We start from the raw sequence: 22,141 nt of genomic DNA, 5'->3' as shown, positions 1-22,141 counted from the left end.
GAAAGGAGGGCAAGGAATAGAGTGAATTGGAGCGATGTGGTATACAGGGGTTGACGTGCTGTCAGTGGATTGAATCAAGGCATGTGAAGCGTCTGGGGTAAACCATGGAAAGCTGTGTAGGTATGTATATTTGCGTGTGTGGACGTGTGTATGTACGTGTGTATGGGGTTTGGGCCATTTCTTTCGTCTGTTTCCTCGCGCTACCTCGCAAACGCGGGAGACAGCGACAAAGTATAAAAAAAAAAAAAAAAAAAAAAAAAAAAAAAAAAAAAAAAAAAATGTATATGTATGTATACGGTGAAATGTATATGTATGTATATGTTGAAATTTATATGTATGTATGTGTGGGTGTTTATATATATATATATATATATATATATATATATATATATATATATATATATATATATATATATATATATATATATATACATGAGTTATTGGGCCATTCTTCATCTGTTTCCTTGTGCTACCTCGCTGACGCGGGAAACAGAGATTCAGTATGATATAAATAAATGGATATATATATATAATTTTTCATACTTGATCCCTGTTTCCCAAATTAGTGCAGTAGTGCCAGGAACAAATGAAGAAAGCCTACATCTCCTCATATCCATTCTCTAGTTGTCATGTGTAATGCATCGAAACCACAGCTCCGTTATGTGTAATGCATCGAAACCACAGCTCCCTATCCACAAGCAGGCCCCAACAGAACTTTTCATGGTTTGCTCAAGATGCTTCACATGCCTTAGTTCAGTCCATTGACAGTGTACCACATCATCCCAATTCACTTTATTTCATGCACACAAGCCACACTCCTGTATGTTCAGGCTCAGATAACTGAAATCTTTTTCACTTCATCCTTCCATCTCCAATTCAATCTCCTTGTTCCCTTTGTTCCTTCTACTTCTGACACATATATCCTCTTTGTCAACCTCACTCATTTTCTCCACAAGTCAAAATTATTTTATCATACCCTTCTCTGCTCTTACAATTATACTCCCTTCATTACCACACATCTCTCTTAACCTTTCAGTATTTACACAATCTAAGCACCTAACACTGCATATTGTCATCAAACATTTCACCTCCACTATATCCACCCTATCTATATATAGACTTTACCTGTTTCTTTAACATTACAAGCATAAATTGAACATATAGGACACTTCATACCGAAGATCCTCCTCCCATATTTAAGACACCAAGTGCCTGTGGTACTCCTCAGATGCCCTGTACTCTCCCTACCTAAAGAAGAGATCTCAGTTGATGGATGTGGTAAACTTCTTGAGGGTTGCAATAACCCCATAAAAAGGGATCCTGTAGCAAGATAACTGGTGAAATATAACTTTTGAAATGTACAAATTCATCAAATAGTACATAAAATCAGTCTTCATCATGTTAATTTTTCTCTGCAGTTAAATATTTAGACCTCAATTACTAGTAATTTTCACACCTTGCAGTATCTAATGTCCAACAGTAATTCCCAAAATACACAATATTGGTAAAGATATCATGCATTGCCTTAGCTGTTATATAGGAAAGGTAGTCCCCATCTTTCTTTCAGTAACAAATATAGTTGTAAAGAATGAGGATTATCTCAACAAATGCAGAAAATATGGAGAATAATAGAACATGGAACCAAAAAAAAAGAAGGTATATGTAAAGAGTGAAACAATTAAGATAAAAATTATAAACAAGTCTTTGAAGGACACAGTTAAGTTTGAGAATGTGTGGCAGACAATATTAATATAATAAAATATCAAATAATATGGAAATACATTACACATGTCTGTGCTAGAAAAGTTAAGTACTGAATAAAGTAAGCTGTATAAAAGAACCTAGTTACTACTATTGACAGTTAAAAGACATTTCTTCAGCTTGGATTTATTCTGATATTTTGTCTGGATGCAATGGCACATTTCAAATAAGTGCACTGCAGTTCAACAAAATAAATTATGAACAGTATTAAGAATAAACTGACATTATAGCAGGTACATGAGCAAAAGTGATCCCAGAGTGAGATCCATGACACTACTGAAACCACCTGGCAGGAAACACTGAAACCATAATTTCAGTCACTGAGATTTAAGAATGTCAGCTTTTTATGGCTTATGCTGATTAAATATATTATATTTATATAATCATTAAAATTTCAGTTCTGGATGAATGTACTGAAGGCTTAAAACTACCTGATGTAATCATTGCTATGATGGAGACAACTTGTGAGCTAGATTTATCATGAGATGTGGTGATAAATTTTGTTTTAATGACTGAATAAAGTCTTCATTATCAGTACAAGATATATGTTGTAAGATATCACACAGAATCTCAACTGCTCTCTTCTTGTCTACTGTGGTAGGCAAATTACATTCCCCATTACTACCAGATGGCATGAGCTGTAACTGTCTATCAGAATTAAGTAGAGAAGCAGTGCTAGTTGTCCTTCCAGACTCCCTGTCCAACGTGCTTTTCTTGTAGTTTTTATTACTTTCATGATCATCTCTGTGATCTGTGATTTCACTGATTTGTGCAATGGGCAACTTATGTTTCCTCATGAATCGGTCTATTTGTTCCATTGGATTTGTAATAATCATATCAGTTTGGGGGTCTCCACCAAATATCTGGTTTGTCTGATTGTGATAAAACTGATCTCCACAAACAATTATACCTGTGTTTGGTTGCTTCTTTCTTTTAACAGCAGTTGTACACTGCCATAATGGTAGTTTCTTTTCTGCAGCAGTTAAAATTGAAGAAAACTCTGGTAGCAATCCCTGAGAAGTCCTCTGAAACAATTCACTTACTGCTGACATCTGGTTCTTTACCGATGTTTGGGTAGAAATCTGTTGGTGGTTAATAGTAGGTTTGATATCTACTTTACTATGAAATTCCAGAATTTCTTTAACATCAGCAAGTCCAACAAGAAGTTTGGGAAAAGTTACCTTCACACCAACTTCACCCTCCTTAGCCTTTAAGTAATGTCGAAGATGTTCCAGGTACTTCAATTGAATATCCTGAATCTTTTCAGGATTTTGAAACTGAGGATCATCTGGCTGAAAGAATGCAATCACACAAATGAGTGCAAGAACAATTTCATCTTTCAGATCTCTAGCATACTTACTGTAAAATTTCATAATGGCATTAAAGGCTTCAGGTAAAACTGTAAACTTTCGAAGAGTGGCCATAGTGATTGGTGGAATCTTTAGAGCATCTTTATTACACTCAGCAGGCCAAATCTCTTTTTCATAATCATACAAATATGCACCATGGAGGTATATTGACATGCCAATTCCATTCTTGAGTAAAAGAGACTGATCTGGCTTACAGATCTCCTGGAAGTCTTCAACTTTGTAAAAGAACATTCCTAATTTTTTACATATACAAACAAAAAGATTAGCTAATGCTTCTATGCTATCACCATAGCAGTCTTCCGGATAGGGGATGGATCTGAATGTCGCCTCCTGAAGAGCAGCAAGATTCTTCAGTTTATCAGCTTCCTCAGGATCCAGTGATCTCGGGAGATCTCCATACACTTTGTTCTTTATCTTTTCTTCCTGGACATGGCGCTGCTTAGCCAGTCTGTTCTTCCACAGCACCATTCGGTCTGTTTCTGACATCACCCAGTTGATTTCCATACCATTTTCTTGACTTTTCTTAAACCTGCAATAAGATGGATGTGAATAAGAGACTTGAATGCAAATCATTTTGTCTAATATGATGTGATAAAAATTACTTCTTAAAAGGAAAAGGAAAAACCATGATATCTGGTACCATACAAAAAGCTGATCTGTATAATGCGTAGGTTTATGATATTAAACTTAAAATGTATAATGCATGAATGCTGTAGTTAAGAATTGTAATAAATTAACCTTCTGCACTAATCAAAATCAATAATAAAAAGGCAATATAGGAGGGATAGAAAAACTAATGGTACACCCAGCTAATTATTACTTCAATAAAAAATTCTGTTAAAATTCACATTTTTAATGATTAGCCATACAGTTACTCATGACGAATGCAATCTTTTTTTTTATAAAGATTTCATCTTAAGTTGGTTGGTGTATTCAAACCACAAATCTGAAGTACTTGAATTTTTAGCTGATTTCACTAAAAATACAAAATATCATAATTTACTCAGCAACCTCTTCAGTGTTCATGTTCTAAGTCAGTTTAAAGTTTATGGCCAAGTTTTATCTTTTCTTGAAAAGGGGCAGACTCATAGCCTTCATTACTTATACTCTAAGATACAGTTTGTTCGTATATGCAGAAAGGAAGTTTATGTATACCTGTCATGCCTTCTGTCACCCTAGACAAAAACTCTGATGTACAAAAGATAGTTCTGAAAAAGGTTTTCTACATAACCTTGGGGGCGGGTAATTACACATACCACTACATTCCCTGTATATCAGTCCATTCATCTGAAACTATATGGTATTATGACAGAAGGCAGTATTATTACCAAGGTGCTGCTACTACAATGCAAAGCTCAATAATTGGGAAAAGTTGAAATTCAGTGCCTGGAGGGGATACCCTAGTTTTCTAGTGTATCTAAGTCTCACCCTGCCTTCTTTTGGTGATCTGATTAGTAACCCTTTAAGGGTGGAACTGAAGGGGGAGATGTTGCCCAATCCCATCAGCGCAATAAGTTTTACAACAGATAAACACTTAAGGAGTACTGAAAGTTTATTTTTTTGGACAATCTAAGAGCCCCACTGTCTCTGGGAGACACTGTGCTGGAGTTGCCCTCTGCTAGTGGCACTGAAGGGTATGGAGCAGCACTTAAGTCCACCAGCTATGCTAGGGAGTCAAAGGAATGAGTGATTGATGGCGATGGCCCTGAATGTTAATGGGATGAATAGTGAGAGTAAAAAGGAGGGAGGCTCTGGAGAAATTTAAGTGTTAAAGTTTAGATTTGCTGGGATAGGGGAAACCCATCTCCTTGGGCAGGGTGTATGGAAAAGATGAATACAAGTTGTGAGAGGATGCAGAAGGAGGTGTGGATGAGAATGACTGAAACTCATTAGAGAAGAGGGAAAGGATGTGCAACTGTGCTATCACTAAGATTATAAAAGGGTGTTGCTCAGCATGGATGAAACAGATCAAGAATCATGTGAGTAAAAGAAAAGACTGGAATTGTAAAGTATGCATTGGTATGTGTATAAGCACCTTACAATATGAAGACTGTGAGAGTTAAGGATGAAATGAAGCTTTTCCAGATCATTTCAAATGACTGTATAAATGGGCTGATGAACAGAAAGATAGTAGTAATGGGTGATATGAATGTGAAGGTGGGATGTGATGACACTAGCAAGATAATTGGTAAATAGGGAGTGCCTGAAGTAAATGAGAATGGAAGTTAGCCTGTGGATAATCCACAGATGTATATGGATGAGAAATGATGGAAGAGAAAATAAAAGGGTTTTATTTACTATAAGGCAAAGGATGAAAGATTGAGATAGGTTGTGCTGGATGCTAGAGTTGTGAAAAGATTTTCTAGAGATTCTGACTCTTTTGAAGTTCCTATAGAGGTGAGGATGAGGGAGAAGCAGGGGTACAGCATAAGGAAGAATGGAAAGGTAAAAGTGTTAGTAAATGAGATGAATCAGAAAGAATGCAAGTATGAAAGAAGGGTAACAGAAAGTTTAGATGAAAGTGCAGTGAATGTAAGGAAGCAGTTATGTGTGAATGAGGTGTTTAAAATGTTTAGAAAAAGACTGTTAAAGGTTGTTTAATTAGTATTTTTGTGATATAACAATCAAACGGGAAAGGCACGGTGGACACACAAGACTTGAAATGCTGTGAAAAAGAAGAATAAGGCATATGTTAGATTGCTAAAAAAGGAATGTAACAGTAGAAGTTTTGCAAAGGAGGATGGAATAATATACAGTGGGTATGTGGAATGTTAAGAAACTGAAAGAGGAAAGCAAAGAAAGAGTAGATGAAGATTTTGGAAGAAAGTTGGGTGAAAAGTTCAAGGAAAAATAAAAAATTGTACTGGAAGGAGATGAAATAGGAAAGAGGTAGATGTAAGTGGAAATGGCAATGTGGGAAGCAAGGAAGGGGAGTTATAAATCAAAAGGAGGAAGTGAAAGGAAGATGGAGAGTATTTTGAAGAAATGACAAATGAAGGTGAAAAAGCAATTTTTACATGGATGGGTATGTAGTCTAGATGGAAAGAAAAGGATACAAGGGGATATAGTAAGAAGGGAGGTAAAAGCAGTGATAATGAGTTTGACGGTGGGAAAAGTTCCCGCATTGGATAGGATTATGGTTGAAATGATGAAGTATGGAGGAGAAAGTGTGATAGAGTGGATGCATTAGATATGTAATTTAGCATGGAAGTGGGTTATGCCAGAGGATTGGGTGAACACTATTATTGTTTCTTTATTCAAAGAAAAAGATGTTTAGAATGCATTTAGCAACTATAGGGGAATAAATCTGAAATATATCAGGAAAAGTGTAAGCAATAGTATAGTGTCAACTGATAGAGTGATGGAAGTCAATGAATGCAGAATAAGTGAGGAGCAAGGGGTTTTAGAAAAGGTAGGGGATAAGTGGATCATATTTTTGAGGTGAGAATGACTATAGAAAGTATCTAGTGAAAGGTTAAGAAGTTGTATGAAGCTTTTATGGATCTTATGAAAGTGTATGACAGTCAAGTGTTATGCTTTATGGGATGCATTGAGGACACATGGGGTAGGGGGACAACTGTTAGATGAAGTGAAAGCCTGTTATAGAGGAAATGCATGTGTAACAGTGGATAGAGAGTTAAGCAAAAGTTTTGGTAATATGTGGGTGTAAAGTCACTCTGGAGTGATAAGAGATGAAAGCAAAACTAGGGAAAGGGGGCACAGAGATGGACTGTGGTGGTGAGGTATGGTGGTTAGTGACAAGCCTGTTTACAGATGACACTGTTTTGTTTACTGAGAGGGAAGAGGAGTTGCAGAAGGTTGTAAGTGTGTTTTACAATGAGCATAAGTGTAGGTAATTGAAGGTAAATGCAGGTAAAAGAAAGGTAATGGTGATAGAAAGGAAACACTGTGAAAGTATGAATGCTGTATAAAGCAGTATAGTGTGACAGGAGAAAGTGAACTAAGCTGTGTTACATATATGGAAGGGAGAAAGATTGGAAGAGATGACAGAATTTAAGTATTTGGGAGCTATCTTGACTAAGTCTAGTGATACAGAAGGAGAGATAAGGGAGGAGCAGTACAAGAAGGAAGAGTCACTCGGTCCTTAACAGAGTTATGAAGGGTAGAGATGTAAGTATGGAAGTAAACAAAGGATTAAGGGAAAGCATGAGCCTCCTGACCCTGACCAGTGCAGCGAACACATGGACATAGAATGAGTCACAGAAGTCAAGAATCCAGGCGGTGAAAATGAGCTAATTGAGAAGAGTATGTGGTATGACTAGATAGACTGAAGAATGAAATGAGGAGGTGTATGAGAGATTTGGTATGGTAAGGAATGCAAAAGGCATGTATTGTATACTGGTAGAGGGGGTGAAACATAATACTCTGAGGTGGTTTGGGCATGTGGAAAGAATGGAAGAGGGGAGTTTACAGGGAGAGTGTATGACAGAATGCTTAGAGGGGCTGGTGTGAGAAGAGGACCACCTGTGACAAGGGAAATAGAGGGGAAGAGTACTGGAGAGAAATTGAGGAAGAAGGTATGAAATGATGTATGTGAGGGAGGTAAGGAGAGGAATAAATGGAGAATGTTATCATAGCCATCCCTAGATGGGAGTTCCCATAAGGAAAGGGCACCAGAAATATAAACAGAATGGATAGATGGGAGAAAGACAAGACTTTGTACAAATTTCATACTCCATAAAAGTGATTTAATCCAAATGCCACACAGGGTATGTGACATCAGGTGCAAAGGAGTTTACCAATTTAGGTCCGAGACTTGCCCAAGTTGTTCCTTATTGTAGTGAGAGATAGTGTAACAAGTAGTGGCTTTTTGAGATATGTATAAATACATTTATAGGTGTACAACAGCACAACAGTGTACTCAGGCTCAAAGTTTTCTTATGGATAAATATTCTTTGAATATGACTTAGTATCATCATGCTTCCTTAAATTTGAGTTTTGATCACTTTGCTTCTTTAATTTTGGTTTGTAGCTACTGTACTACTTGGTACCAATCTTCATTTCTGACCTACCGCTGTGGTAAAACTCATGGAATGGATCACGTAACAGGAGAAATGTTGTTTACCAATAATTTCATGCAATGTACTTAACAATATAGAATATGATGGTTCCACAAGACTGGATGCATCCAATAATCAATAACAGTATAATGAAGAATGAGTTAAGAGTGAATGTTGTAGTTGTAGAGACATAAACATCTTATGTTTAGGAGGAAAAATGTAAAGGAAGGTGATGATGGTAATGACTCAGAATATGTGACATGATGAGGGATTCTGCATAAGCTATCCAGCTGTCTTGTGAGAAAAAATACGAGGCTATGGTACTTTATCACTGTTCTTATTATCATATTAGGGTGATTGGCAGCGCCAACCAATCTTTTGTTGCAAAAGGCAGATATATCTACTTTGACATTCATAGCCATATGATGTTGTTTACCCAATGGCCTCAAGTTTTTTCCCTCCACTGTATCAAGCAAGAGTACCCTAACATTCATGAAAGTCCAATCACATCCCCGTGCTTGCTGCCATAAGGGAGCAACACAGTAACTGATATATAAATGTTTACATATGCTCAGTCACCTGCTCATGCTGTAAGTAGCTCCTTGTTTGTTGATTTTATTGATATATTACCATCTTGATACATTATCCCTTATTCATATTTTACTTATATTTATTTTGCTTTGTTGCTGTCTCCTGCGTTAGCAAGGTAGCGCAAGGAAACAGATGAAAGAATGACCCAACCCACCCACATACACATGTATATACACACACGTCCACACATGCAAATATACATACCTATACATCTCAACCTATACCTATATATACACACACAGACATATACATATATACAAATGTACATAATTCATACTGTCTGCCTTTATTCATTCCCATCTCCACCCCACAACACAGGAAATAACAACCCCCTCCCCCTCATGTGTGCGAGGTAGCGCTAGGAAAAGTCAACAAAGGCCACATTCGTTCACACTCAGTCTCTAGCTGTCATGTAATAATGCACTGAAACCACAGCTCCCTTTCCACATCCAGGCTCCACAGAACTTTCCATGGTTTACCCCAGACACTTCACATGCCCTGGTTCAATCCACTGACAGCATGTCGACCCCGGTATACCACATCGTTCCAATTCACTCTATTGCTTGCATGCCTTTCACCCTCCTGCATGTTCAGGCCCCGATCACTCAAAATCTTTTTCACCCCATCTTTCCACCTCCAATTTGGTCTCCTACTTCTCCTTGTTCCCTCCATCTCTGACACATATATCCTCTTGGTCAATCTTTCCTCACTCATTCTCTCCATGTGACCAAACCATTTCAAAACACCCTCTTCTGCTCTCTTAACCACACTCTTTTTATTACCACACATCTCTTACCCTATCATTATTAACTTGATCAAATCACCTCACACCGAATATTGTCCTCAAACATCTCATCTCCAGCACATCCATCCTCCTCTGCACAACTCTATCTATAGCCCATGCCTCGCAACCATATAATATTGTTGGAACCACTATTCCTTCAAACATACCCATTTTTGCTTTCCGAGATAATGTTCTCGACTTCCACACATTCTTCAACGCTCCCAGAACTTTTGCCCCCTCCCCCGCCCTATGATTCACTTCCGCTTCCTTGGTTCCATCTGATGCCATATCCACTCCCAGATATCTAAAATTCACTTCCTCCAGTTTTTCTCCATTCAAACTTACCTCCTAATTGACTTGTCCCTCAACCCTACTGTACCTAATAACCTTGCTCTTATTCACATTTACTCTCAGCTTTCTTCTTTCACACACTTTACCAAACTCAGTCACCAGCTTTTGCAGTTTCTCACACAAATCAGCCACCAACACTGTATCATCAGTGAACAACAAATGACTCACTTCCCAAGATCTTTCATCCACAACAGACTGCATACTAGCCCCTCTTTCCAAAACTCTTGCATTTACCTCCCTAACAACCCCATCCATAAACAAATTAAACAACCATGGAGACATCACACACCCCTGCCGCAAACCTACATTCACTGAGAACCAATCACTTTCCTCTCTTCCTACATGTATACACGCCTTACATCCTTGATAAAAACTTTTCACTGCTTCTAACAACTTGCCTCCCACACCATATATTCTTAATACCTTCCACAGAGCATCTTTATCAACTCTATCATATGCCTTCTCCAGATCCATAAATGCTACATACAAATCCATTTGCTTTTCTAAGTATTTCTCACATACATTCTTCAAAGCAAACACCTGATCCACACATCCTCTACCACTTCTGAAACCACAGTGCTCTTCATCAATCTGATGCTCTGTACATGTCTTCACCCTCTCAATCAATACCCTCCCATATAATGTCCCAGGAATACTCAACAAACGTATACCTCTGTAATTTGAGCACTCACTTTTATCCCCTTTGCCTTTGTAAAATGGCACTATGCAAGCATTCCGCCAATCCTCATGCACCTCACCATGAGCCATACATACATTAAATAACCTTACCAACCAGTCAACAATACAGTCACCCCCTCTTCTAATAAATTCCACTACAATACCATCCAAACCCGCCACCTTGCCGGCTTTCATCTTCCACAAAGCTTTTACTACCTCTTCTCTGTTTACCAAATCATTCTCCCTAGCCCTCTCACTTTGCACACCACCTTGACCAAAACATCCTATATCTGCCACTCTATCATCAAACACATTCAACAAACCTTCAAAATACTCACTCCATCTCCTTCTCACATCACCTCTACTTATATATGTATTTAATATTAGGTACCTAACATCTGCTGTACAAATATAAAAATGTGTAGTAATGAGGAGGTAAAATTAATATTCATTTACTTTCACTCATCTTTTTCTGTTCAGTAATCATGTCTCCACTATTTGAGCTTGAGTTCTTTTTTTTTTTAAGCAAGTTATGGATGCTATATTACTTGGTGATATAAGCATATTTCATATCCTCTTTTTTTTTTTTTTTTTTTTTTTTATACTTTGTCGCTGTCTCCCGCGTTTGCGAGGTAGCGCAAGGAAACAGACGAAAGAAATGGCCCAACTCCCCCCCCCATACACATGTACATACACACGTCCACACACGCAAATAAACATACCTACACAGCTTTCCATGGTTTACCCCAGACGCTTCACATGCCTTGATTCAATCCACTGACAGCACGTCAACCCCTGTATACCACATCGCTCCAATTCACTCTATTCCTTGCCCTCCTTTCACCCTCCTGCATGTTCAGGCCCCGATCACACAAAATCTTTTTCACTCCATCTTTCCACCTCCAATTTGGTCTCCCTCTTCTCCTCGTTCCCTCCACCTCCGACACATATATCCTCTTGGTCAATCTTTCCTCACTCATTCTCTCCATGTGCCCAAACCATTTCAAAACACCCTCTTCTGCTCTCTCAACCACGCTCTTTTTATTTCCACACATCTCTCTTACCCTTACGTTACTTACTCGATCAAACCACCTCACACCACACATTGTCCTCAAACATCTCATTTCCAGCACATCCATCCTCCTGCGCACAACTCTATCCATAGCCCACGTCTCGCAACCATACAGCATTGTTGGAACCACTATTCCTTCAAACATACCCATTTTTGCTTTCCGAGATAATGTTCTCGACTTCCACACATTTTTCAAGGCTCCCAAAATTTTCGCCCCCTCCCCCACCCTATGATCCACTTCCGCTTCCATGGTTCCATCCGCTGACAGATCCACTCCCAGATATCTAAAACACTTCACTTCCTCCAGTTTTTCTCCATTCAAACTCACCTCCCAATTGACTTGACCCTCAACCCTACTGTACCTAATAACCTTGCTCTTATTCACATTTACTCTTAACTTTCTTCTTCCACACACTTTACCAAACTCAGTCACCAGCTTCTGCAGTTTCTCACATGAATCAGCCACCAGCGCTGTATCATCAGCGAACAACAACTGACTCACTTCCCAAGCTCTCTCATCCCCAACAGACTTCATACTTGCCCCTCTTTCCAGGACTCTTGCATTTACCTCCCTAACAACCCCATCCATAAACAAATTAAACAACCATGGAGACATCACACACCCCTGCCGCAAACCTACATTCACTGAGAACCAATCACTTTCCTCTCTTCCTACACGTACACATGCCTTACATCCTCGATAAAAACTTTTCACTGCTTCTAACAACTTGCCTCCCACACCATATATTCTTAATACCTTCCACAGAGCATCTCTATCAACTCTATCATATGCCTTCTCCAGATCCATAAATGCTACATACAAATCCATTTGCTTTTCTAAGTATTTCTCACATACATTCTTCAAAGCAAACACCTGATCCACACATCCTCTACCACTTCTGAAACCGCACTGCTCTTCCCCAATCTGATGCTCTGTACATGCCTTCACCCTCTCAATCAATACCCTCCCATATAATTTACCAGGAATACTCAACAAACTTATACCTCTGTAATTTGAGCACTCACTCTTATCCCCTTTGCCTTTGTACAATGGCACTATGCACGCATTCCGCCAATCCTCAGGCACCTCACCATGAGTCATACATACATTAAATAACCTTACCAACCAGTCAACAATACAGTCACCCCCTTTTTTAATAAATTCCACTGCAATACCATCCAATCCTGCTGCCTTGCCGGCTTTCATCTTCCGCAAAGCTTTTACTACCTCTTCTCTGTTTACCAAATCATTTTCCCTAACCCTCTCACTTTGCACACCACCTCGACCAAAACACCCTATATCTGCCACTCTGTCATCAGACACATTCAACAAACCTTCAAAATACTCATTCCATCTCCTTCTCACATCACCACTACTTGTTATCACCTCCCCATTTACGCCCTTCACTGAAGTTCCCATTTGCTCCCTTGTCTTACGCACCCTATTTACCTCCTTCCAGAACATCTTTTTATTCTCCCTAAAATTTACTGATAGTCTCTCACCCCAACTCTCATTTGCCCTCTTATGGGCATATATAGGCCAGACGTTTTGTAGAGCTGCAATAAGTAAGCAACACAGTATATAATATTTGATTATTCTTGATCAGCTGAGTAATAACCGTAAATAGCCATTAAACTTGTGTTTTTAATTCTTTTTGAATGTTGAGTGTGATAATACTGATTTATATGTCAACTACTATTAATTCATCTATCATACTTAATTGCTGTCTCCCACGTTAGCGAGGTAGCGCAAGGAAACAGATGAAGAATGGCCCAACCCACCCACATACACATACACATAAATGCCCACACATGCACATATACATACCTATATATTTCAACATAAACATACATATACATCCACAGACATAAACATATATACACGTACATATTCATGCTCTGGTGCTCTGACAAGAAAATAGTGAAACTGGAAAAGAATGTAGCTTAGACATTGTAGCTTATTCTTTCATTGAAATGTGAACAAAGGGAGCATTTTTCAAAGTGATAGAGATAGAAAGCAAAAAGGTGTTTTTCATGAATGTACTGGAAAAGTTGAGGTCTAGATAAACTTTTGGTCTGTCAAGGCTTTATTATGGCGGATGACCAACTACCTACCCTCATGTATCCAAGATATGGCTGTACTTTGTGTAATGAAGACAACTGAGAAACATCATAAGCCAATATTCCAGTTTCATGATAAGAGAAGTGGACCAGGCAGTATGATACAGTGGTTAAATTGATGAAAACTACTATTGACGTTTGTGTAAATAAATTATACATTTCCCTTTTCCATGGCCAGAGGTTGAACCATAATGTGACATTCATTTTTTTTTTTTTAATTTCATTTCAAGATAGAAGTTTCAGTTTTCTAAATTATTTCTTACATTTTTCATATGTATATATATATATATATATATATGTGTGTGTATATGTGTGTATGTGTGTATATGTGTGTATGTGTGTGTGTATATATATATATATATATATATATATATATATATATATATATATATATATATATATATATATATATATATATATTATCCCTGGGGATAGGGGTGAAAGAATACTTCCCACGCATTCCTCACGTGTCATAGAAAGCGACTAGAGAGGACGGGAGCGGGGTGCCAGAAGTCCTCCCCTCCTTGTATTTTTTAACTTTCTAAAAAATGGAAAACAGAAGGAGTCACGCAGGGAGTGCTCATCCTCCTCGTAGACTCAGGTTGGGGTGTCTAAATGTGTGTGGATGTAACCAAGATGTGAAAAAAGGAGAGATAGGTAGTATGTTTGAGGAAAGGAACCTGGATGTTTTGGCTCTGAGTGAAACGAAGCTCAAGGGTAAAGGGGAAGAGTGGTTTGGGAATGTCTTGGGAGTAAAGTCAGGGGTTAGTGAGAGGACAAGAGCAAGGGAAGGAGTAGCAGTACTCCTGAAACAGGAGTTGTGGGAGTATGTGATAGTATGTAAGAAAGTAAATTCTCGATTAATATGAGTAAAACTGAAAGTTGATGGAGAGAGATGGGTGATTATTGGTGCATATGCACCTGGGCATGAGAAGAAAGATCATGAGAGGCAAGTGTTTTGGGAGCAGCTGAATGAGAGTGTTAGTGGTTTTGATGCACACGATCGGGTTATAGTGATGGGTGATTTGAATGCAAAGGTGAGTAATGTGGCAGTTGAGGGAATAATTGGTATACATGGGGTGTTCAGTGTTGTAAATGGAAATGGTGAAGAGCTTGTAGATTTATGTGCTGAAAAAGGACTGGTGATTGGGAATACCTGGTTTAAAAAGCGAGATATACATAAGTACACATATGTAAGTAGGAGAGATGGCCAGAGAGCGTTATTGGATTACGTGTTAATTGACAGGCGCGCGAAAGAGAGACTTTTGGATGTAAATGTGCTGAGAGGTGCAACTGGAGGGATGTCTGATCATTATCTTGTGGAGGCTAAGGTGAAGATTTGCATGGGTTTTCAGAAAAGAAGAGTGAATGTTGGGGTGAAGAGGGAAAAAGGTGAGAACAATGGAAGTAAGGGGAGTGGGGGAGGAATGGGATATATTTAGAGAATCAGTGATGGATTGCGCAAAAGATGCTAGTGGCATGAGAAGCGTGGGAGGTGGGTTGATTAGAAAGGGTAGTGAGTGGTGGGATGAAGAAGTAAGATTATTAGTGAAAGAGAAGAGAGAGGCATTTGGACGATTTTTGCAGGGAAAAAATGCAATTGAGTGGGAGATGTATAAAGGAAAGAGACAGGAGGTCAAGAGAAAGGTGTAAGAGGTGAAAAAGAGGGCAAATGAGAGTTGGGGTGAGAGAGTATCATTAAATTTTAGGGAGAATAAAAAGATGTTCTGGAAGGAGGTAAATAAAGTGCATAAGACAAGGGAGCAAATGGGAACTTCAGTGAAGGGCGCTAATGGGGAGGTGATAACAAGTAGTGGTGATGTGAGAAGGAGATTGAGTGAGTATTTTGAAGGTTTGTTGAATGTGTTTGATGATAGAGTGGCAGATATAGGGTGTTTTGGTCGAGGTGGTGTGCAAAGTGAGAGGGTTGGGGAAAATGATTTGGTAAACAGAGAAGAGGTAGTAAAAGCTTTGCGGAAGATGAAAGCCGGCAAGGCAGCAGGTTTGGATGGTATTGCAGTGGAATTTATTAAAAAAGGGGGTGACTGTATTGTTGACTGGTTGGTAAGGTTATTTAATGTATGTATGACTCATGGTGAGGTGCCTGAGGATTGGCGGAATGTGTGCATAGTGCCGTTGTACAAAGGCAAAGGGGATAAGAGTGAGTGCTCAAATTACAGAGGTATAAGTTTGTTGAGTATTCCTGGTAAATTATATGGAGGGTATTGATTGAGAGGGTGAAGGCATGTACAGAGCATCAGATTGGGGAAGAGCAGTGTGGTTTCAGAAGTGGTAGAGGATGTGTGGATCAGGTGTTTGCTTTGAAGAATGTATGTGAGAAATACTTAGAAAAGCAAATGGATTTGTATGTAGCATTTATGGATGTGGAGAAGGCATATGATAGAGTTGATAGAGATGCTCTGTGGAAGTTATTAAGATTATATGGTGTGGGTGGCAAGTTGTTAGAAGCAGTGAAAAGTTTTTATCGAGGATGTAAGGCATGTGTATGTGTAGGAAGAGAGGAAAGTGATTGGTTCTCAGTGAATGTAGGTTTGTGGCAGGGGTGTGTGATGTCTCCATGGTTGTTTAATTTGTTTATGGATGGGGTTGTTAGGTAGGTGAATGCAAGAGTTTTGGAAAGAGGGGCAAAAATGAAGTCTGTTGTGGATGAGAGAGCTTGGGAAGTGAGTCAGTTGTTGTTCGCTGATGATACAGCGCTGGTGGCTGATTCATGTGAGAAACTGCAGAAGCTGGTAACTGAGTTTGGTAAAGTGTGTGAAAGAAGAAAGTTAAGAGTAAATGTGAATAAGAGCAAGGTTATTAGGTACAGTAGGGTTGAGGGTCAAGTCAATTGGGAGGTAAGTTTGAATGGAGAAAGACTGGAGGAAGTAAGGTGTTTTAGATATCTGGGAGTGGATCTGGCAGCGGATGGAACCATGGAAGCGGAAGTGAATCATAGGGTGGGGGAGGGGGCGAAAATCCTGGGAGCCTTGAAGAATGTGTGGAAGTCGAGAACATTATCTCGGAAAGCAAAAATGGGTATGTTTGAAGGAATAGTGGTTCCAACAATGTTATATGGTTGCGAGGCGTGGGCTATGGATAGAGTTGTGCGCAGGAGGGTGGATGTGCTGGAAATGAGATGTTTGAGGACAATGTGTGGTGTGAGGTGGTTTGATCGAGTAAGTAATGTAAGGGTAAGAGAGATGTGTGGAAATAAAAAGAGCGTGGTTGAGAGAGCAGAAGAGGGTGTTTTGAAATGGTTTGAGCACATGGAGAGAATGAGTGAGGAAAGATTGACCAAGAGGATATATGTGTCGGAGGTGGAGGGAATGAGGAGAAGTGGGAGACCAAATTGGAGGTGGAAAGATGGAATGAAAAAGATTTTGAGTGATCGGGGCCTGAACATGCAGGAGGGTGAAAGGCGGGCAAGGAATAGAGTGAATTGGATCGATGTGGTATACCAGGGTTGACGTGCTGTCTGTGGATTGAACCAGGGCATGTGAAGCGTCTGGGGTAAACCATGGAAAGTTCTGTGGGGCCTGGATGTGGAAAGGGAGCTGTGGTTTCGGGCATTATTGCATGACAGCTAGAGACTGAGTGTGAACGAATGAGGCATTTGTTGTCTTTTCCTAGCGCTACCCCGCACACATGAGGGGGGAGGGGGATGGTATTCCATGTGTGGCGAGGTGGCGATGGGAATGAATAAAGGCAAAAGGCAGACAGTGTGAATTGTGTGCATGGGTATATATGTATATGTCTGTGTGTGTATATATATGTGTACATTGAGATGTATAGGTATGTATATTTGCGTGTGTGGACGTGTGTGTATATACATGTGTATGGGGGTGGGTTGGGCCATTTCTTTCGTCTGTTTCTTTGCACTACCTCATAAACGCGGGAGACAGCGACAAAGCATAATAAATAAATAAAATAATATTCATACTTGCTGCCTTCATCCATTTCCATCACCACCCTGCCACACATAAAACAGCATCCCCCCCATGAGGTAGCGCTAGGAAAAGATAAAAAGGCCACATTCATTTACACTCAGTCTCTAGCTGTCATGTGTAATGCACTGAAACCACAGCTCCCTTTCCACATCCAGGCCCCACAAACCTTTCCTTGGTTTACCACAGATGCTTCACAAGCCCTAGTTCAATCAATTGACAGCACATAGACCACGGTATACCACATCATTCCAATTCACTCCATTCCTTGCACGCCTTTCACCCTCCTGTATGTTCAGGCCCCAATCGCTTAAAATCTTTTTCACTTCATCCTTCCACCTCCAATTTGGTCTCCCGCTTCTCCTCATTCCCTCTACCTTTGACACATATATCCTCACTCATTCTCTCCATGTGACCAAACCATTTCAACACACCCTCTTCTGCTCTCTCAATCACACTCTTTTTATTACCTGGGGATAGGGGAGAAAGAATACTTCCCACGTATTCCCTGCGTGTCGTAGAAGGCGACTAAAAGGGGAGGGAGTGGGGGGCTGGAAATCCTCCCCTCTCATTTTTTTTTTTTTCCCCAAAAGAAGGAACAGAGAATTGGGCCAGGTGAGGGTATTCCTTCAAGGCCCAGTCCTCTGTTCTTAACGCTACCTCGCTAATGCGGGAAATGGCGAATAGTTTGAAAAAAAAAAAAAAAAAAAAATCTCTCTTACCCTTTCATTACTTACTAGATCAAACCACCTTACACCACATATTGTCCTCAAACATTTCATTTACAACACATCCACCCTCCTCTGCACAACCCTATCTATAGCCCATGCCACTATTCCTTCAAACATACCCATTTTTGCTTTCCAAGATAACGTTCTCACCTTCCACGCATTCTTCAATGCTCCCTGAACCTTCGCCCCCGCCTCCACCCTGTGACTCACTTCTGCTTCCATGGTTCCATCTGCTGCTAAATCCACTCCCAGATATCTAAAACAATTTACTTCCTCCAGTTTTTCTCCATTCAAACTTACCTCTCAATTAACTTGTCCCTCAACCCTACTTGCTGTTATTCACATTTACTCTCAGCTTTCTTCTTTCACACACTTTACCAAACTCAGTCACCAACTTCTGCAGTTTCTCACCCAAATCAGCCAACAGCGCTGCATCATCAGAACAACAACTGATTCACTTCCCAAGCCCTCTCAATCACAACTGACTGCATACTTGCCCCTCTCTCCAAAATTCTTGCATTCACCTCCCTAACCACCCCATCAATAAACAAATTAAACAACCATAAAGACGTCATGCACCCCTGCCATAAACCGACGCTGACTGGGAACCAATTACTTTCCTCTCTTCCTACTTGTACACATACCTTACATCCTTGATAAAAACTTTTCAATGCTTCTAGCAACTTACCTTCCACACCATATACTCTTAAGACCTTCCTCAAAGCATCTCTATCAACCCTATTATATGCCTTCTCCAGATCCATAAATGCTACATACACATCCATCTGTTTTTCTAAGTATTTCTCACATACATTCTTCAAAGCAAACACCTGATCCTCGCATTCTCTACCACTTCTGAAACCACCCTGCTCTTCCCCAGTTTGATGCTCTGTACATGCCTTTACCCTCTCAATCAATACCCTCCCGTATAATATCCCAGGAATACTCAATACTAATATTCTTTTATCCATTTCTTCTTAATAAAGGCATGAAGTTAGAGAATAAGATGCTAAACAGTGCTTTTACTTTCGTATTTGAGTTGGAAAAAGTTATATTTTACCCACAGTAATCATGAGTGGTAAGAAGATGAGGGCTGCGACTGATGCAGATATTGTAGCCATTTTGGTACCATCTGAGATTGGGAGTGAGTTTAATGACACTGATAACTATGATGTGTCAGAAGTACAACTGGGTGATGAGGAGGTGGAAACACATGACCCAATTCTATCAACAAATACAGCTACATTAGTTCTTGTACACAAATGGCTTGAGACTGAGAATAACCAAAACCAGAACCTCCCATATTTAGACTGCATTTTACTTATGGGAAAAACCTGATAAGTAGCTAGGGGTATCAGATTTCAAGTTTTATACATTAGCCAAATTTTTATCAGATTAAGATTTAAGTAACTCTATAAAAATAATATTATATTTTGTACTGTCATTATCATAATTACACTAAACAGTAGGTTCAAGGTAAAAACCACAACAAAATAACAGCTTTAATTAATCCCCCCAAATTGTCATTCTTCAAAGATCCTTCACTTGTTATACAGATAGTGGTATTGTATAATGCATGTTAGTTTTCCTTTTTTTATCATTATAGAAAATGAGTTTAGATGTTTGTTGACATAGTTGGGTCAGTTGAGAGGGTAAAAAATTTTTCACATTTTTTGGACTTTTTGTAACAATTTTTTTCTATCTAGTATGAATTATCCCTGGGGATAGGGGATTAAGAATACTTCCCACGTATTCCCTGCGTGTCGTAGAAGGCGACTAAAAGGGGAGGGAGCGGGGGGCTGGAAATCCTCCCCTCTCTTTTTTTTTTTTCCAAAAGAAGGAACAGAGGGGGCCAGGTGAGGATATTCCAAAAAAGGCCCAGTCCTCTGTTCTTAATGCTACCTCGCTAACGCGGGAAATGGCGAATAGTTAAAAAAAAAAAAAATGAATTTAAGGAGGTCTCATCATGCCAAATTTAAAAATATATCTCATATTCAAAGAATCATAAATAAAGAATAATTTAATTTTTTTGTTGGATGACTTACACCTGGGGAACCAGCCCAAAATTAATCTAAGAACCAAAGGGTGATGTAATATTCCTTTGCCTGCTTTGATTCAAACAAAGGTGACTTTCACTTTAAAATATCCCATGCATTAATTGCCACCTGATATCCTTTCTATGTCCCTAGATGACCTATAAATGACTGACCAGCCTCACTCTTCAAAAAATTTATCAGGTTACTGATGCAAAATCAAGGAGTTCGACCCAATGGAAAATATTGCCTTTCTTTCATATTTGACTAAATTATGAATGTATGTTCACTACTGAAGTTGTATTTACATATTATAAAGTATTAAGAGTGCATGTGTTTGTTTGAAGAATGTATGTGAGAAATACTTAGAAAAGCAAATGGATTTGTATGTAGCATTTATGGATCTAGAGAAGGCATATGATAGAGTTGATAGAGGTGCTCTGTGGAAGGTATTACGAATATATGGTGTAGGAGGCAAGTTGTTAGAAGCAGTGGAAAGTTTCTATCAAGGATGTAAGGCATGTGTACGTGTAGGAAGAGAGGAAAGTGATAGGTTCTCAGTGAATGTAGGTTTGAGGCAGGGGTGTGTGATGTCTCCATGGTTGTTTAATTTGTTTATGGATGGGGTTGTTAGGGAGGTGAATGCACGAGTTTTTGGAAAGAGGGGCAAGTATGCAGTCTGTTGTGGATGAGAGAGCTTGGGAAGTGAGTCAGTAGTTGCTCGCTGATGATACAGCGCTGGTGGCTGATTCGTGTGAGAAACTGCAGAAGCTGGTGACTGAGTTTGGTAAAGTGTATGAAAGAAGAAAGCTGAGAGTAAATGTTAATAAGAGCAAGGTACAGTAGGGTTGAGGGACAAGTCAATAGGGAGGTAAGTTTGAACGGAAAAAAACTGGAGGAAGTAAAGTGTTTTAGATATCTGGGAGTGGATTTGGCAGCGGATGGAACCATGGAAGTGGAAGTGAATCATAGGATGGGGAAGGGGGCAAAAGTTCTGGGAGCGTTGAAGAATGTGTGGAAATCGAGAACATTATCTCGGAAAGCAAAAATGGGTATGTTTGAAGGAATAGTGGTTCCAACAATGTTATATGGTTGCGAGGCATGGGCTATGGATAGAGTTGTGCGGAGGAGGGTGGATGTGCTGGAAATGAGATGTTTGAGGACAATATGTGGTGTGAGGTGGTTTGATCGATTAAGTAACAATAGGGTAAGAGAGATGTGTGGTAATAAAAAGAGTGTGGTTGAGAGAGCAGAAGAGGGTGTGTTGAAATGGTTTGGTCACATGAAGAGAATGAGTGAGGAAAGATTGACCAAGAGGATATACGTGTCAGAGGTGGAGGGAACAAGAAGTGGGAGACCAAATCGGAGGTGGAAAGATGGAGTGAAAAAGATTTTGAGTGATCAGGGCCTGAACATGCAGGAGGGTGAAAGGTGTGCAAGGAATAGAGTGAATTGGAACGATGTGGTATACCGGGGTCGACATGCTGTCAATGGATTGAACCAGGGCATGTGAAGTGTCTGGGGCAAACCATGGAAGGTTCTGTGGGGCCTGGATGTGGAAAGGGAGCTGTGGTTTCGGGCATTATTGCATGACAGCTAGAGACTGAATGTGAACGAAGAGGCATTTGTTGTCTTTTCCTAGCGCTACCCCGCACACATGAGGGGGGAGGGGGATGGTATT

At 39.6% G+C, this 22,141-nt stretch overlaps 1 protein-coding gene across 2 annotated transcripts in view; it reads right to left on the bottom strand.

Moving 5' to 3' along the window:
* Nucleotides 1-1,684: 1,684 nt before the first annotated feature.
* LOC139758437 (uncharacterized) overlaps nt 1,685-22,141 on the bottom strand; it is a 247,495-nt gene continuing 227,038 nt past the window's right edge. For both annotated transcript variants that reach the window (XM_071679843.1, XM_071679842.1), the window contains one exon: nt 1,685-3,660. In XM_071679843.1, the coding sequence (XP_071535944.1) occupies nt 2,208-3,660 (1,453 nt within the window). In that variant the 3' untranslated portion in view covers nt 1,685-2,207. The remainder of the gene's footprint in view (nt 3,661-22,141) is intronic.

The sequence above is a fragment of the Panulirus ornatus genome, chromosome 30 (assembly GCF_036320965.1).
Source record: "Panulirus ornatus isolate Po-2019 chromosome 30, ASM3632096v1, whole genome shotgun sequence".
Lineage (NCBI taxonomy): Eukaryota > Metazoa > Arthropoda > Malacostraca > Decapoda > Palinuridae > Panulirus > Panulirus ornatus.
Note: the sequence above shows the minus strand (reverse complement) of the source record. Positions and strands in the feature narration are given on the sequence as shown.